General features: G+C 44.0%; 1 protein-coding gene across 4 annotated transcripts in view; it reads right to left on the bottom strand.

Annotated features, from left to right (window-relative positions):
- Positions 1-3,816: 3,816 nt before the first annotated feature.
- The window catches only part of tjap1 (tight junction associated protein 1 (peripheral)), an 81,138-nt gene continuing 66,366 nt past the window's right edge, over positions 3,817-18,588 (bottom strand). For all 4 annotated transcript variants that reach the window (XM_046358853.1, XM_046358852.1, XM_046358855.1 and 1 more), the window contains 3 exons: positions 18,096-18,203; positions 17,655-17,738; positions 3,817-10,697 (listed from right to left, as the gene is read on the bottom strand). In XM_046358853.1, coding sequence (XP_046214809.1) covers positions 9,213-10,697; positions 17,655-17,738; positions 18,096-18,203 — 1,677 coding nt within the window. In that variant the 3' untranslated portion in view covers positions 3,817-9,212. The remainder of the gene's footprint in view (positions 10,698-17,654; positions 17,739-18,095; positions 18,204-18,588) is intronic.

Here is an 18,588-nt window from a genome sequence, read left to right as displayed (position 1 = left end):
CCCTTGTTTGATCCCTTTGTGCCTAAATTAATTTCTAACTGGCCTATATCCACCCATGTTATAACATTCCTCCACATCAATACATTTTAAACGCCTCCAGTGTGCTTAGGGATGTTATGGACAGAGTACTAAACCTCAATATTATCCATATTGTGACATTCTATAGGACATTCCCTCTAACGCCTCTTTCTTTGATGTTGTGGATTGAGGGTACAACAAGCCAATGTTAAGAGGCACAAAGTCTTAGACACAGAATGAAAAATAGAGCAGAAATTACTTTCAATGCCCATTCTGGACCAGCACATTCTCATGTACTGTAAGCATAAACCAATCACTTGTACAATTCACATTCAGTTTGGCTGGTAATCAGTTAAGGAGTCCATAATCTTATTTTTCACTGATCTGAGTAATCCAGTGAGGTAGGTTTCTGATGTTGGGGTGCATAAATGAAAACAGACATTTACTGTGTTAACCCCTTTCAGTGCTCCATTCCCACAGGACAGCTAAATAATGAGTGGAACCAGGGATGGATATCACGATCAATCTCCCGAGTTGCTAAGTGACAGGGACAACACAAGCCTTTTATTCCAGTGTATCTCCTCCTGTTACACTTGAACCCCTTGCTGGATATATGCTTTGAGGGCCCATCACCTAATGGCATGATACAATAGTTTAGGGCAGTCATTAATGTTAATTACAGTGGGGAGAACAAGTATTTGATACTTACGATTTTGCAGGTTTTCCTACTTAAAGCATGTAGAGGTCTGTCATTTGTTATCATAGGTACACTTCAACTGTGAGAGACGGAATCTAAAACAAAAATCCATAAAATCATTGTATGATTTTTAAGTATTCATTTGCATTTTATTGCATGACAAGTATTTGATACATCAGAAAAGCAGAACTTAATATTTGGTACAGAAACCTTTGTTTGCAATTACAGAGATCATACGTTTCCTGTAGTTCTTGACCAGGTTTGCACACACTGCAGCAGGGATTTTGGCCCACTCTATACAGACCTTCTCCAGATCCTTCAGGTTGAGATGCTTCTTACGGAGCCCCTCCTTAGTTGCCCTGGCTGTGTGTTTTGGGTCGTTGTCATGCTGGAAGACCTAGCCACTACCCATCTTCAATGCTCTTACTGAGGGAAGGAGGTTGTTGGCCAAGATCTCACGATACATGGCCCCATCCAGCCTCCCCTCAATACGGTGCATTCGTCCTGTCCCCTTTGCAGAAAAGCATCCCCAAAGAATGTTTCCACCTCCATGCTTTACAGTTGGGATGGTATTCTTGGGGTTGTACTAATCCTTCTTCCTCCAAACACGGCGAGTGGAGTTTAGACCAAAAAGCTCTATTTTTGTCTCATCAGACCACATTACCTTCTCCCATTCCTCCTCTGGATCATACAGATGGTCATTGGCAAACTTCAGACGGGCCTGGACATGCGCTGGCTTGAGTAGGGGGACCTTGCGTGCGCTGCAGGATTTTAATCCATGACGGCGTAGTGTGTTACTAATGGTTTTCTTTGAGACTGTGGTCCCAGCTCTCTTCAGGTCATTGACCAGGTCCTGCCGTGTAGTTCTGGGCTGATCCCTCACCTTCCTCATGATTATTGATGCCCCACAAGGTGAGATCTTCCATGGTGCCCCAGACAGAGGGTGATTGACCGTCATCTTGAACTTCTTCCATTTTCTAATAATTGCGCCAACAGTTGTTGCCTTCTCACCAAGCTGCTTGCCTATTGTCCTGTAGCCCATCCCAGCCTTGTGCAGGTCTACAATTTTATCCCTGATGTCCTTACACAGCTGTCTGGTCTTGGCCATTGTGGAGAGGTTGGAGTCTGTTTGATTGAGTGTGTGGACAGGTGTCTTTTATACAGGTAACGGGTGCAGTTAATACAGGTCATGAGTGGAGAACAGGAGGGCTTCTTAAAGAAAAAACGAACAGGTCTGAACTGGAATTCTTACTGGTTGGTAGGTGATCAAATACTTATGTCATGCAATAAAATGCAAAATAATTACTTAAAAATCAGTGATTTTCTGGATTTTTGTTTTAGATTCCGTCTCTGAGTTGAAGTGTACCTATGATAAAAATGACAGACCTCTACATGCTTTGTAAGTAGGGAAACCTGCAAAATCGGCAGTGTATCAAATACTTGTTCTCCCCACTGTATATCATTGTGACGGCAACTGTAAGTAGGCTACTTACACTTTTCATAAGCAGATTGCTGACCCTGTTGCAGTCGTCATTGGATGCCACAGAGAACGGAATGCCCACAGGGAGGCAGGCTGGTTCACTGCTGGACCATGCCAAACGAACGCTGCATTGCTGGCAATGATAACATCTCGTCTGCAATGCAATCCGATGACGTAGAGAATCTCTAATGCCGGCATGTAATTCAATTAGGATTCTTTTTTTTTTTTTTAATCGCCGTCCCCTTTCTCTCTCAGGCAATGAAGGCATTTCAGCCATAAATCTAATTTGAGCTGCTACAGGATCTTTGGATGGAGCTCCAATTTCCTAGGTTTTACTATTGTGAGAACATTGGATGGTGTGATATTGAAAAGGACTTGTGCATACCTCATATACAAGGTCATGAAAAAGTCCCTTTGTATAGTCTTTAATGATTGTCAATTTTGTTTAGTGTCCACCAAATTAATACATTTAATCACTCACATATGTATAACAGGAGGGTGAAGTATTTAGGCTTTTCTGTTTGTATTATTATCAGGGAAAACACCACCTCGAGCTGGACTAACATTTTAAAAGTGATCCTTAACTGCAAGTCCAGGATGAGTCATATCAGTAGGGGGAACCCTTAGTTAAGAGCTACTGTTATCTTCCAAGGTAAATGTGTCAATGTTTAAAACGGAGCTGAACTTCCTGATTTAGGCTCGTTCATTAAGAAATGCAGCTTGTTTGACATCAAATGGACCAACAAATTACACCATGTAAAATGGGACACTTTTAATGTTGCACATCTTTCAGTTGTCTTATTAAATACAAAATATTAAAAGTATATGAATTTCTACAATTTATAGTTAGTTTGAAATTAAGTCGTTGAAGTTAGGAGCTATAGGTGAGTTGGTTGTTTAGCAACAAAGCCAACGCATGTGCAAATTTGGGGCAAAACAGACAGGGTTGGCTTAGATGGTTGACAATATGTAAACAAATACATTTGCACAATGAGGACTTCTCATACATCGTTGCAGTTGTTGGTTGGCTAGCTCGCAAATGTTAACCATATTGGAGTTGACGTGACAAAACACCAACTACATGGTATCAAGAACAAGATTTAAAACGAGCCACCTACGATTCACCACATTGCAGTTTCTTTTGATTGTTGCTGGCCATCGTCACAACACAGACTTCTGCCCCATTGAAGCGTGCGCATCGTTTGTGACGTTGTCAGCTAACCAGTCTACAGACATTTTAAAGGATTGGCCCATGTACATTGCGTTATTTACTTATAGGGATACCAAATTGACCACTGTCCTGACGATAGGGTTGCGAGCAGCTGCACTGCAGCTTGTGTTGTGGGCAGGATTGAAATCAACCCAAGAAACGTTCAGTACCCTTCATTCACTGAAATACTATTTTTTTCCTATCTCGCAAACCTGTTTTGGACGAGACTAACATCGATTATCTTATTGTCAATTTAGTCACTAGAATAAATGTTTGACTCAGATGCCATATTGGCCGTTTTCAAAACAAGACGTTTCTTTTTCGGGGCAGTCGATCTTTAACCTCTAAAAAGGAACAAACCAAGTAAAAATATTGGAGGTAACAAAGATGGCTACATAACCAGACCACAAATTAAGTTTAAAATATTTAATTTGTTTTAAAATATACATCAGTTAAATTCAGAAAGAAATGAGTTCAGTTTTAACAGTCTTTTGTATAAGTAATTTTTTTGAAAAAAAAAACAATCATATGACCATGGAAGCATACACTTACATACAAATCAAAAGGAAATCTACAAAGCTATGAATGAATGAACAGACACTGCATCAGGAGAGCGATAATATGCAACCAAAGAACTCAACGGAGCACACTTTTCTTAGTATGAGAAAATAATCTGAGTGACACTTAACTCCATGCAAGACTACTAGACAGGGTTTGGTTTGGGACCGACAGGTACCAGACGGCAGTGTGTCCCCTAGAATCAAATGATGGGTATAACAGTATTATTCCCCAATAAGCACAATCACACCGTATATTTTAAATGGCAACCTCCAGTCAAATAAAAGTCCTGAATTAGGCATGTGTATTTGAAAGTATTTAACATGTATTTCATTCATGTCAAAGGGATCATTTGACAACTGAACACCATAAAAAGGAGACGCGGTGAATAAGAAACAGCAATGGATGCATACATTGATGTGACAAGACAGCATCTTTATTAGTATTCATGAACCATCTCATTGCAATAACACCGCCCTTGGGCAGGGACTGGCTTTGTCACCTGGCAGAAATGAATGCTGAGCGAGAGAGAGCACAAATGCAACTTCCAAGCTCAGAATGTATGATTACACTATAAAACCCTGCTTCTGTATTCATATGTAGAGCCGGGGTTTTCTAATTGCATAATGTAATACTACACGCTCCAGTTAGTCAAATATCAATATTTCCAATAAACCCATGGCACTGTGTAAATATTGTATTGGAGATAACTGTGACTGGCTGTTTAAGTCATGCTCTGACTAAAACCTACACCTTCAAATTAACTGTGAGCTACCGGTTAACGGTCACCGTCACAGAGGGATTATCAGTGTGTTTATTCCACCGCATCAGAGAGAGCGACGAAGCTGCCATTTTTCAACATTTCAGACTAAATTTTAAAAAGCTCCACATGACTGGAGCATCCTGGGAAGGTGACCTTGGATCAAAGAAGCTATGTGTCGGGCAGAGATGTGTTCAATTATATTCTTGAAAGAGGAGTCATTAAAGTTGCAGGAGACCAGATGTAAAGGCCTATTTATAATGCCGAGTAAATTAGAGCCCCGCACATTTTATCCTCTTTCTCTCCCCCATTTCGATTTTTGTATTTGCACAAAACCTTGTCTACAGCACATCTGATGAGCCCATTAAATATTAAAAATGTACATTTCCAGTTTCAAGACCATGACAGACTACCATTCCTCCTTTCTCTTTTTGAAGTATTAGAGACCTATTTCTGAGTGTAATAAAACATGAATAATTTAGCCAAGGGTTGTTACAACTATTAATTACGGGCTATTAACAGCACATCTAGACATCATGGAAAGACCAATAAGCAGACTAAGCAAAAAATAAAATGGCTAAAATAAAAATAAAAAATGTTTAAGGCTGTAAATAGGTGGAGTGAGGTGGATTTCTGAGCCCTCATTCCCACGTCCCGGCCCGTCACACAACAATGGAGTTGAATTATTCAGGGATCAGGAGTGAAAGATTCCAACATATTGGATACAGTATGTGGAGAGCCTTTTATACCGGGATATGGGGACTCATCTCACTCAGGAGGGAATACAGCTCTCAAATATGACCCCAGTGACCGGCAGCGGCACAGTACTAAACAGAGCAATGTTTCCATTTCCTTGATATGTCTTGTACTTCTTGGTCTAAGGACAGAGATTTTAGGGGGGACTGAAACCCACATCTACCAGGTACAGGGCAGGCTCAAGAGACATCAAGGAGGAATATATACATTTTTCTCCAGGTGGTGTCTGTGTTCCAGCATGCACTGCCTGCCAATGGACTTGAAATGATATTACACCGTCATCAGTCCATAGAGGGTGGCATGAACATAATACCAGACGGATTAGAGTCTGACACCATGTGGACACGAGCATGTCTGAGGGTTGAGAAACACCGCACCAGGCGTGCAACTGTATCCTGGATTACTGCCTTATAACGGATGCAACTGCAGAGCTCCCACTGTGAGCGGTCAATCTAGGACCAATAAAACAGCAGGACTGTATCGTAGATTTCATAACCACACAATCAAAGAGCTGTTAGAAAGGGCAACAAAAATAAATCACCCCCCCCCCCACCAGTAAATCATCCTTATGTACTAAAGCTACATAGTTGAGTGTCTGATGCTGAATAAATGGAATTAAAATGAACACAAATTCAACATGGCTGAATGCAGAACACTTAGTCAATTGAATATAATGGACCAAATGAAGAAAAAAAAAAGTACACAAAATCAATTCATAAAATCACAAAAATAATCTCTTGATGAATGAATAAATATTCCCGATCCATATCAAAGGCATGTGGATGAAAAAGTAACTACAGTGAAAATAAACGTTACATACTGCAAGCCATTTATCAGATCCAGGTACAAGTATGACATCCTCGGTGAACCCCCACAATGGAGACGGAGTAATACACCAAATCAAAAATACTTTCCTGGTTAGGATTTTGTCAACGCTACAATTACCCCGAATCTCATCATCAACCAGCTGTCATACCATACAGACCTTTTGCCTTTCATTATCCCTGGTCCCTTAGATGGTCTGGACACATGTACTGTAGCTGTATGAGATAAAAAAATACGTTACCCACAGAAGTGGTACACAATGAGAATTGAAGGAATCTTCAAGGAGAATTACTTTCACCCAGAACCCAATGAATACTTGAAAAACACATCCACAAAAAATGCCTGGAGATGGATGGCTTGGTTCTTCCCGAAAAATACTGACTCCATCTTTCATGCCATATGAGTCTTCCATTGTAATACCCCATGTACAGTAGAGTTACCAATAGTACAACCGGCCTGTTTGTTTCTTGAAATGAAAATACAGTGATGACAAAAATCCAATGACAGAACAAAAGTGAAATGATCTTCAATTATAGAGCCAATGTTATATCTCCGTATCTAGTTCTGGAAATAATATTTACACACAACAATGACATGAGTTGCCCTCTGAACACAGAGCTTCAGGTTATAGGGGTGTAACGGTTCACCAAACCCCAGGTTTGGTATGTATTGCCGTTTTGGGGGTCATGGTTCGGTTTTACAGTGGGGAAATGAAATCAATTGTTGTTTATTTAAGAAAGTACAAAGTGCTGTTATTCCTGATTCCATATATGATCATGAATCATAACACCTGATGAGCACAGTCAGGAATATCACTTTGTATTTTCTTAAATGAAAACACACGATTACTCATCAACACTAAAATAAAGTGCAATGTGCATGTAAAATCAATATGTAAACATGGCTCAGACATTGTATAGGCCTATGCTATAAGGTTTTCTTACAAGGAGAAAAACGTGTGTGACTCTCATAAAGGGGGCCTGTCTGTAGCACGCTACTTGTCATTTGCCACTCCAGGGTAATGTGATGGGCTGTCACTTAATAAGTAGCACTCTGTCGCCCTGGAGGCCCATCAATCTGTAGTAAGCGCGACACAGGGTGTGATTGGCCAATTCATTGACAACTTCGGTTTTTAGCTTGCTTATATAGAGCGAGTACTAACCACCCGTTGGCTGAAATGGGTACGAGAGGGCGAAGATCGTAATGTTGCTCGAGCACTTTCACCAGGTGCTGAAACCCCTAATTTTCTGAACTAATGAAAATGGGCGCATATCCGCGGCTATAAACATCAGCATCGCTCTTGTAGTTTCTTTGGCCGGTCAGAATCAGCTGTGAAGGGTTCCTTGAATGTAGAGGAGAGACGAAGTTGTCGGCCTAAATGTGTCATGTTTGAGATGTTGGCAGCTGCATAGGCTCTTCTCGTTGAGCAGTGGCGACATACTCTCCCTGTCCATCGCTGTTGTAATCTACTAGGAAGCAAACATTTTCCAAAACTGGAGATTTAAATGATGGAGAATCCTCCTGGTTTATCAACCACACCACTCGCCATACAGAACTAGTTCCCGGCTGCGCCTCACAAAAGGACGGTTTGAAATGCACAAATTAAGATAATTTTGATTGCAATTTTGAGATATTTATTAAAATTTTATAATGTATGTATTCATTTGGGTACACAGTGCGGATCGAACCCAGGTCCCCGTACAAACCGGTTCAGTACAAATACGTGTACCGTTACACCACTAGTAGGTTACTCTAGCTCAGAGAACACAAATACATTGACTGTTCTAGATTATCATTGTCATAATATCTCTAGAAATAGTTGAGTTAACACCTCTGGCATAAAATGGTCGCTTTAAAAAAAAGAAGGCCAAAATGTAAATTATTTGAATGAAGTAGTGATTGAAGAAATAATAAAAGGGAACAAAATAAAATAAAAAAATCTATGAATACTGTATTTTTGTTATCTAGAAAATAAACTTTAGAGTGAGACCTAGAATTTCTGGAATCAAGATTGACCTTCCTAGTTGTTGTGTGGTGGACCAATTTCAGAGAAGAGAGCCCTTAAGAGTGGGTGCTCAACAAACCAGTGCACACTGCAGGACATTCAGAGGGGGATCAGAACAGAACATTTCTAGGCATTGGGGGGGTTACAAACCCCCTCAGACAGAGAGGGATAGGCACAGAGTCTGTGTGGGGGTCCAGTCCACAATCCACCCCAGACAACAGCATGCACTTGCAAGTGCTCATCCTCTCCCCCATTCATCAATGGAGGAAAGGTTCACATGTCATCAGATGCCTGCATGACGTAGCATTTCTCTAGGGAGGGGGAACACAAATACAGGGCAAAAGAGAACACAGGAGGGAGAAGGCAACGACTCCATCCACATTGTCTGTTTTCCAGTCCTGCATATCAACAATCATCTCAAATGAGGAGCTGAATCGTAGCTCCATCTCAGCTGTTCCATGAAAACACACTGGCTGGATGTTTACACACAGGAAATGACACGGTATGGCTATATCCTGGAGTCGCCCTTCTCCTCCGGCAACAGTTCGGAGTGTTTGAGAGACAGAAAAAAATCAAACCTCCTGTAGGACCCTTTGTTCTGCTACTGGAGAGGTTTGCAGCTCACAGTGGCAAGAGAGGAAACACTATGAACTTTGCCATTCAACTGGCAGGCAGGCATTGCACAGATCTCCAAAGAATCAGTTCTTGAATGTAGTTATTAGAGAATGTGCATATTTCCTGACTAAACTCATGAGAGACAGCAGCACGGACAAAGGTAGGACCAACACGTAGGTATGTTGGTCGACTCGAATCATCCTTCCTTGCTGGTAAGATAGAGAGCCCGCAGAGAAGAGTTAGTCTGTCAGACGACATATGAAGTGAGAGGAAAAAGTCCCCTAGGTCTCAGTCCAGCAGGTTACCATGCTCCTGTGCCCGAGTCAGGCTGTCTTTGCGGTGCAAGTGGTGTACTCCCATCCTCTTTGGGCTCTTCAGGGGTCGGCCGGAAGTGGACGAGTTGCCGGGGAGGGGAGGGGTGTTCTCTGTGTAGTCCTCTAACCCTGCCAGGACCCTGGGTACTATGACAGGGAAGTCCTGGGGCAGGATGTCTCTCTCCTCTGCAGAGCTGCCTACAGACCCCGTCTCCTCCACAAACTCATTCCTCTTGGCCTCCGCCAGGCTGGTCTCCACAGTGATGGCCGTTGACACGGTGTCGCCACTGGCGTCGTCTTTGTCGTTGTCCAGGGCCATCAGCAGCTGCTCGCTCTCCTCTGTGGAGAAGTCTGCTCCGTAATGTCCCCTCCTGTTGCGGAGGTCAGCCATGCTGCTGGTGTCAGTGTCCAGGCTGGACTCTCGGCTAGCTGTCCAGCTGCGAGTGGAGGACCCCTCCTCCCCGTCCGAGTAGGCTCCCCTTAGTGCACCCCTGTGGGATCCCTCGCCCCCTGGCTTGCTGGTCCGGGTCCTCTCCAGGTCCTTGACTGTCTCGCTGCTGAAGGAGGTGCGGTTGACCAGGGTGCCCTCAGAGGATGGTGCCATCTTCTCCACAAACATGCGCTGCCAGTTGGCCAGCAGGTCCTCCTCAGAGCTGCCTGAGCTGGCGAAGGCGCTGGGGGGCTGAGGGGGGCTGCTGAAGGGGCTGGACTGACTGGAAATGGGGTCTGCTGTGTCCAGCTGAGTAGGTGTGCGGCAGGGGTCACGCTGCCCCCCTCCCCCTGAGGAGGAGGAAGCCCCAGAGCGCCAGCCCCCGTCCGACACAGCGGGGCTGTTTGGCACAGTGCGCTGGCGCTCGTTCTCCTCGTCATTTTGCACCAGGCTGAGGGAGATGGCCTGGCGCGTTGCGTAGGTGCAGTTGGGCAGGGGGCTGTTCTTGGGGAACTTCACCTTGTCGTCCGAGGAGAATTCGATCACCTTGCGGCCGGGGTAGAGGGGATGGGGCGGAGGGGGGGCTGGGTAGGGGTTGAGCTTCTCAAAGGCCCCACCACCCTCTTCTCCTGGCTGGCCGTCTGCTGACAGGCTGCTCTGGCTCCGACACATTCCATTCTGCTGGAGGAGCTCTTGTGCCTGGTTGCTTTGGGCTGAGACTCTGCTGCTGTGGCGGGGACCCCCATTCTCTCGACCCCCTCTTCTTGCCTCGGCCTGGGGCCCCGTCATGTCCACATGCACAAACACGTCCTCTGCCTGGGGTCGGCCTGCGCTGCTGCTGGACTGGGCAGAGTTGAGCACCAGAGGCTCAGGCTTCTCCAGTACACGGGCGATGACGGAGGTGGGCACCACGTCGGCAGGCGTCAGGCTCATGGTGTCGGAGTCCTGGCCCTGGGCCCCCTGGGAACTCTTATCCGGCAGACTGGCCTTCATGTGCTTGTTCACCATGTCCTGCAGCTCATAGGGCAGCTGGAAGACAGAGACACAAATATAAAACGTGACATGTTTCACAGACAGGCAAAAAAGACCATGTCAAAATCAAAAAATTAAGGGCTATTTTAAACTAGAGTCCCGTGGTACACTAAAAGTACTACATATTACAGACGTAACTTGTATAAACAACATGGCACCAAATAATGAGAACGCCTCCCAACTGCAGTACCTCCCAATTCCCTCCATTAAGTAGAACGACTTTAAAAACCTGCATCTCACAAGGGCTGACAAATGTTTCCCGACTTGCGCTGTAAAAGCAGCTGGTGAAGCCACTAAGAGCTCGCAGTGGGACTATTTACAACCTCATGTCAAATGCAATGAGCCTTAAAACTTTACCTCGTAACCAAGTAGCTAAAACGTAGCACTCAATCGCTCCTATGCAGGGACTTTGTGCTCCGATCCAAATTAGAAAGCGGCACATCTCAGTGGGATACGAGTGGAGTCAGTATTGTCAATAGTTCCAGATTATTTATCAAAGAGCTGCTATGATCCTGTAGTGGATTAGCCTCCCTGTGTAAAAGCAGTGAGTGACACTAACACATGGCAGCCAGATCAGACACGGGGCTGGATGTCTGATGCCGAATATGTGAATGGAAGAGAACGCAGGGATCTATCTGGTGGGTTGCCTTCAGAGAGGACTATCTCAACCTCAATCAGCGCTGTGAAGGAGACTGTCTCCTGATGCCTTTCTTCCCTGGCAACCAAATGTCTCCTTGTCCCCGACTCCCCATTCACAGGAAACGAATAGCAGAAAGAATGAGAAGAAAAAAAATCTCTCACCTCTAATGAGATAACTGAAGGGTGGCAAGAAAGAAAGAGAAAGTGAGTAGAGAGAGTAAAGGGGGAAAAAAAGGCAGGCATCTAGGGCCCTTCTATCACGGTAATACTGGGTGTGAAGAGGCAGAGCAGATATATTGATTTGTGGAAAATGGGCAGAGAGAAGAGGTGATTCCGCAGCACCCACACTGCCTGATACCCTAACGATCCTGGTGAGCAACGATCGGACAGACCGCCCTCCTCCCGTTCACTTCCTCTGGTCAGCCGGGCGGGATCAATTAAACAGCACAGGGCTGCCAGGATGACCCCTGAATTTTATATGACATACCCCTGACCTCTGGGCCAACTACATATAGAGAGCCAACAGGCTCCCTGGAGTCATAGGTCATAACCAATGATGTATATATACACTAGATGACTGACTGACAAGGAGTGCTGTGTTGAAGCCACTGCGCCTCCATCTTGGCACTCACATTTGTAAAAAATAAATAAAAACATTTTGGAAGGTATAGAAATGCATTTATTAATGTCTACATTTGTTTTCTCCAAGTTTATTCTAATAGACACATTAATGCATACTTTCAAATGTTATAGTTTGAGCTAAACATATACAGTGCATTCGGAAAGTATTCAGACCCCTGTACGTTTTCCACATTTTGTTACGTTACAGCCTTATTCTAAAATGGATGAAATTGGGTTTTTTCCTCATCAATCCACACACAATTCCCCAAAATGACAAAGCAAAAAAAGTTCTGAAATAAAACTTTTAAAATACTTAGATGTCAAATTTACTTCAGTTTCAGATCCTTTATTCAGTACTTTGTTGATGGGGAGCGTCACTTCACAGTTATTTTCAGTTCTCTCCAGAGATGTTCGATCAGGTTAAAGTCCGGGCTCTGGCCGGGCCACTCAAGGACATTGAGACTTGTCCCGAAACCACTCCTGCATTGTCTTGGTTGTGTGCTTAGTGTCGTTGTCCTGTTGGAAGGTGAACCTTTGCCCCATTCTGAGGTCCTGAGCGCTCTGGAGCAGGTTTTCATCAAGGATCTCTCTGTACTTTTCTCGGTTCATCTTATCCTCGATCCTGACTAGTCTCCCAGTCCCTGCCGCTGAAAAACATCCCCCACAGCACGATGCTGGTTTTTGCTCTGACATGCCGTGTCAACTGTGGGACCTTATATAGACCGGTGTGTGCCTTTCCAAATCATGTCCAATTAATTGAATTTTCCACAGGTGGACTCCAATCAAGTTGTAGAAACATCAAGGATGATCAATGGGAACAGGCTATACCTGAGCTCAATTTCAAGTCTAATAGAAAAGGGTCTGAATACTATGTAAATAAGGTCTGTTTTTTAAAATTTGTAATAAATGTGCACAAATTAAAAACCTGTTTTCACTGTCATTATTGGGTGTGTAGATTGATGAGGATTTTTTATTTATTTTTTACTTAATCAATTTTCTAATAAGGCTGTAATGTAACAATGTGGAAAAAGGTGTCCGAATGCACTGTATGTAAAAATGATTCTCCTAAAAGTATACTTTTTTCAAAGGTTCTAATGGTTAATATCCACACTACTACAACAAATACACATATGTTTGTCCTTTAAACATTTAGGTGATTTACGTTAATTCTTATGCTGTTCCTTCTGGGGCGTGACAATATGGCCAACCGGTGGCTTCAAAGCCTCATTGGCCAATACATAATATCAGCAATCCAAGGTTTATATACAGTACCAGTCAAACGTTAGGGAACACCTACTCATTCCAGGGATTTTCTTTATTTTTTAAAACTAATTTCTACATTGTAGATTAATAGTGAAGACATCAAAACTATAAAATAACACATATGGAATCATATAGTAACCAAAAGTGTGTTAAACAAATCAAAATATATTTTAAATTCTTCAAAGTAGCCACCCTTTGCCTTGTAGTCCTTACTTAAGTAGTCCTTACTTTGATTTGTTTAACTCTTTTTTGGGGGGTTTGATGTCTTCACTATTATTCTACAATGTAGAAAATAGTAAAAAAAGAAAGAAAAACCCTGGAATGAGTAGGTGTTTCCAAACGTTTGACTGGTACTGTACATCACTGGTCATGACGAGCTAACAAGCAGCTATGCATCACGTCCATGTGCACACAAAAGGTAGTGTTTTAGAGCCTCAACTAAAGACACGCAATAGCTGTAGCAAAAAGTGTTACATTATTCAGTGAGTTAGAGACCTTTTCAGGGACCATTCTTTCCTATAGAACACTGGCTGTATTATTACAGGCACTGCAGGCAATCACCGTGACGTAAATCTGCACGGGCCCATTGATGGCCACAGTCATGGTCATTTTACACGCTTTTGTATTAACTGCTTGTGCACTGAAAATGTTATCAATTAGCATAAACGCATCAATAGAGGGCCAGTTTGAGGCAAAGTGGGCATACTATATATGGCATGATGCTTGGGCAGAAAAAAGCTGAGCTTTCTCATGGAACAATTACATGTGCAGCAGTGTGAATTGGTGCTCACAGACAGCCAATCCACTCTAGCGAGTAGCCTCAGGACTGGGCTGCTGGGCAACTTCTGCAACGCTGTATAATTGACTTGTTTCCTTAGGCAATCTTCAGAATTCATTAAATCTCCCACAGATGGCTGCTGCCCGCCTGATAAGATGATTTGTATACACAGCTTCGTTTCAGTCCACCTCCCAGGGAGCAGCGCATCTGGACACAGGATGACTCAATGCTGTCTGTCTCTTTCTGCCCTCCTGTCTGTCTGCTTGCCCGTCCTTGTCCATTCTGCAGGATCTTTTCCCAGGAGGACGCCGTAACCATGGTTATCCATGTTGCCCTTTTGGTGTGCTTTCATCTGCCGGTGTCATGCTTCCTCTCCCCCTCTCTGATTCTCTCCTAATGGATGATGACTGTCAAGGGGATGTTTCCTAACGGTTAATGCTTTGAATTTCTAAAACGTGTCCTTGTCTTCAAAGGCACTTTTCCTTGTTTTGTTTTGCTGCAACAATTAGACTTAGACCTCAGTCGGTAGACCCAGTACAAGAACTACCAAGTTCTGCTCACTAGTTTCTTATCTAAGTCCTAAGTAGCTTAGTTGGTCAGAGGGTGATGCTGGAAACACAAAGATATTTGAAATTCCAAGATGCTTCAAATGTATGCACTCATTGTACCTTAAGTCCTGCGTGCGTGCGTGCGTGCGTGCGTGCGCGTGGAATCTGCTATGTGGCATATAAATATACAAAATCAGTCTCGCAAGCTCAGGGGGGGAAATTGCTGGCTCACTAAGGGAAGTCTATACAATCAACAAGTGTTTGAACAGGCTGCACAACGTGGATGCCTTGGACTACTTGAGCAGTTTAAAGAAGATCATGTGAAATGTGTGTTTAAGTACTAAAGTTGCCTTTGGCATAGAACCACCAGGTAAGGAAAACGCTCATGACAAATATAGGAGAGCATAAAATAGTTCCCTCAAAGTACAAAATAAGCTGATCACAAAACAAGGGAATACATTGAGGCATGAGAACAGATCTGCAGTTTGAGGCAGGTTGTTAGGTTCCACAGCAGTAATCCCAGCTGCCACACATCCTGTAATGAATTACGGCAGGACTGCGAGATCTATTTCTGCTCAGATGAATTATACTTCTCCTAAAAATAGCCCTGGCTCCTGGCTGCCTGTCACGGCCCTGCGGCGACAACCTGGCTGGCGCATCGGTAGTAATAGTCCTCCGGAGACCAGAGTATCAGGAATTAAGACGGCACTGTAGATGAATAAACTAACTGAAGGTGTTCGAGCCGGCAGGTAATAGCCCTGGCTGCCTGTCACGGCCCTGCGCATCAATGGACTGGAGGAAAAGACCCTAAAGTCACTAAAGCCTCACCTCCAAACACGCTCTCTCATTTGATAAGGGACTGGATTGTTAAAGCACAGGTAGGGTTGGACTTTGGCACTAAAAGGGAAGCTGCTCATACTAAATGTATTTATTCAAGAGTCTCAGGGAGTGAAATAAGACTGCTTGTGCACTGAAAATGTTATCAATTAGCATAAACGCATCAATAGAGGGCCAGTTTGAGGCAAAGTGGGCATACTATATATGGCATGATGCTTGGGCAGAAAAAAGCTGAGCTTTCTCATGGAACAATTACATGTGCAGCAGTGTGAATTGGTGCTCACAGACAGCCAATCCACTCTAGCGAGTAGCCTCAGGACTGGGCTGCTGGGCAACTTCTGCAACGCTGTATAATTGACTTGTTTCCTTAGGCAATCTTCAGAATTCATTAAATCTCCCACAGATGGCTGCTGCCCGCCTGATAAGATGATTTGTATACACAGCTTCGTTTCAGTCCACCTCCCAGGGAGCAGCGCATCTGGACACAGGATGACTCAATGCTGTCTGTCTCTTTCTGCCCTCCTGTCTGTCTGCTTGCCCGTCCTTGTCCATTCTGCAGGATCTTTTCCCAGGAGGACGCCGTAACCATGGTTATCCATGTTGCCCTTTTGGTGTGCTTTCATCTGCCGGTGTCATGCTTCCTCTCCCCTCTCTGATTCTCTCCTAATGGATGATGACTGTCAAGGGGATGTTTCCTAACGGTTAATGCTTTGAATTTCTAAAACGTGTCCTTGTCTTCAAAGGCACTTTTCCTTGTTTTGTTTTGCTGCAACAATTAGACTTAGACCTCAGTCGGTAGACCCAGTACAAGAACTACCAAGTTCTGCTCACTAGTTTCTTATCTAAGTCCTAAGTAGCTTAGTTGGTCAGAGGGTGATGCTGGAAACACAAAGATATTTGAAATTCCAAGATGCTTCAAATGTATGCACTCATTGTACCTTAAGTCCTGCGTGCGTGCGTGCGTGCGTGCGTGCGCGTGGAATCTGCTATGTGGCATATAAATATACAAAATCAGTCTCGCAAGCTCAGGGGGGGAAATTGCTGGCTCACTAAGGGAAGTCTATACAATCAACAAGTGTTTGAACAGGCTGCACAACGTGGATGCCTTGGACTACTTGAGCAGTTTAAAGAAGATCATGTGAAATGTGTGTTTAAGTACTAAAGTTGCCTTTGGCATAGAACCACCAGGTAAGGAAAACGCTCATGACAAATATAGGAGAGCATAAAATAGTTCCCTCAAAGTACAAAATAAGCTGATCACAAAACAAGGGAATACATTGAGGCATGAGAACAGATCTGCAGTTTGAGGCAGGTTGTTAGGTTCCACAGCAGTAATCCCAGCTGCCACACATCCTGTAATGAATTACGGCAGGACTGCGAGATCTATTTCTGCTCAGATGAATTATACTTCTCCTAAAAATAGCCCTGGCTCCTGGCTGCCTGTCACGGCCCTGCGGCGACAACCTGGCTGGCGCATCGGTAGTAATAGTCCTCCGGAGACCAGAGTATCAGGAATTAAGACGGCACTGTAGATGAATAAACTAACTGAAGGTGTTCGAGCCGGCAGGTAATAGCCCTGGCTGCCTGTCACGGCCCTGCGCATCAATGGACTGGAGGAAAAGACCCTAAAGTCACTAAAGCCTCACCTCCAAACACGCTCTCTCATTTGATAAGGGACTGGATTGTTAAAGCACAGGTAGGGTTGGACTTTGGCACTAAAAGGGAAGCTGCTCATACTAAATGTATTTATTCAAGAGTCTCAGGGAGTGAAATAAGAATCTAATGGATTGTACACCTGAGAAAAACATTTAGTGGAGAGACATCACTGATCACATTATGGGCCAGAACCCAGAGGTGAGAAGAGCGACTGAGGTGCTTCAAGTGTTCATTGGTCAATGGCAGGTCCAAACTAAGAAAGTATTTCTGGTACTGTATATCGTCCACCTCATAGAGTTGATTGGTCACACACACACAAAGGCCAGGAGTTGGGATAAAGCAGCCAGGCAAACCTCTGCTTTTTTTTACCCTCCCCTCTTTCTACTCTCTTTGTTTCTCTCTTTGCCTAGTCCTCTCTGACGCCAGGGTCAGACAAAAGTCCCCCAGGCGACCGCTCTCTCCCCCTCTTTCTCTCTCCCATGTCCAAGAGTGTCACTGCGGAGGGCAAAACAAAGATCTAACAGTGCCACCATGACAAGCGGTAGGCGTTTTATTTATATATATATATATGAGATGTAATCATTCAAATCATACGATCAGAGCTGTACTTACATCTGCAAACTTGTGGTTCCTGAAATGGGACTTATTGCACTTCAAAAGCTGCACGGCCAAATTGCAATCTTGCCGATAGCGCTCCTGTCAGGGAGAAGAATAGAACAAGGGGTGAAAGGGTAGGGGTATGGAGAGAGAAAAAGATAACATTTTTGTTTTAAGTTAGAGGTATACTGGAAACGTCCATTTCTCACAAAGCACTTGGACTTTGATTCTCAGAACGGTGGTTGAACTGTTCAAGGTCTCAATCTTACACACACACACACACACACACACACACACACACACACACACACACACACACACACACACACACACACACACACACACACACACACACACACACACACACACACACACACACACACACACAGTGGTTCATTACATCTAACTTCCTATTTGGTGTGAGATAACTCAGAGGGACAGTGTGACAACACCCACGTTCAACTCCTCCAGCTTGTCGATGGTGTTCTTGGCGTCCAGGAGTTTGTTGGTGAGCTCCACTATCTCCTGGTCCGTGGTCTTCTTGTCTCTCTCCACCTTACGGAGCTGCAGACGGATAATGGTGGTGGGGATGCAGAACATTAGAAAAGCAGCATCATGCATCACTGGAGGGATAACCATAGCCAGCACTAGCTGCAGGACTCTATGTTTAAGTAAGCACACATGGGGATTTCCTCATTGATTACAGCGAATGCCAGTCTCCTCCTCCAAAGGCTGTTGCTAGCCACTCAGCTCAGCGGTGTTGAGAGAGGAAAAAAAATAAAAAATAAGTACAGCTGCAGAAAATGTCATAAAAACCAATCGATGGCACATTATGAAGGGACAAAATGGGAGCTCTGGGTCTGAGTCTGTGCCGAGTCACCCTAATAATGCGGTTACTCCCTCTCGCACTCACGCCATACGTTTGGGGAATACAATAACCTAGAACTGC

This window comes from Oncorhynchus gorbuscha, linkage group LG08 (assembly GCF_021184085.1).
Source record: "Oncorhynchus gorbuscha isolate QuinsamMale2020 ecotype Even-year linkage group LG08, OgorEven_v1.0, whole genome shotgun sequence".
Classification (NCBI taxonomy): domain Eukaryota; kingdom Metazoa; phylum Chordata; class Actinopteri; order Salmoniformes; family Salmonidae; genus Oncorhynchus; species Oncorhynchus gorbuscha.
The sequence above is the reverse complement of the archived record's forward strand: the minus strand, read 5'-3'. Positions and strand labels throughout refer to the sequence as shown.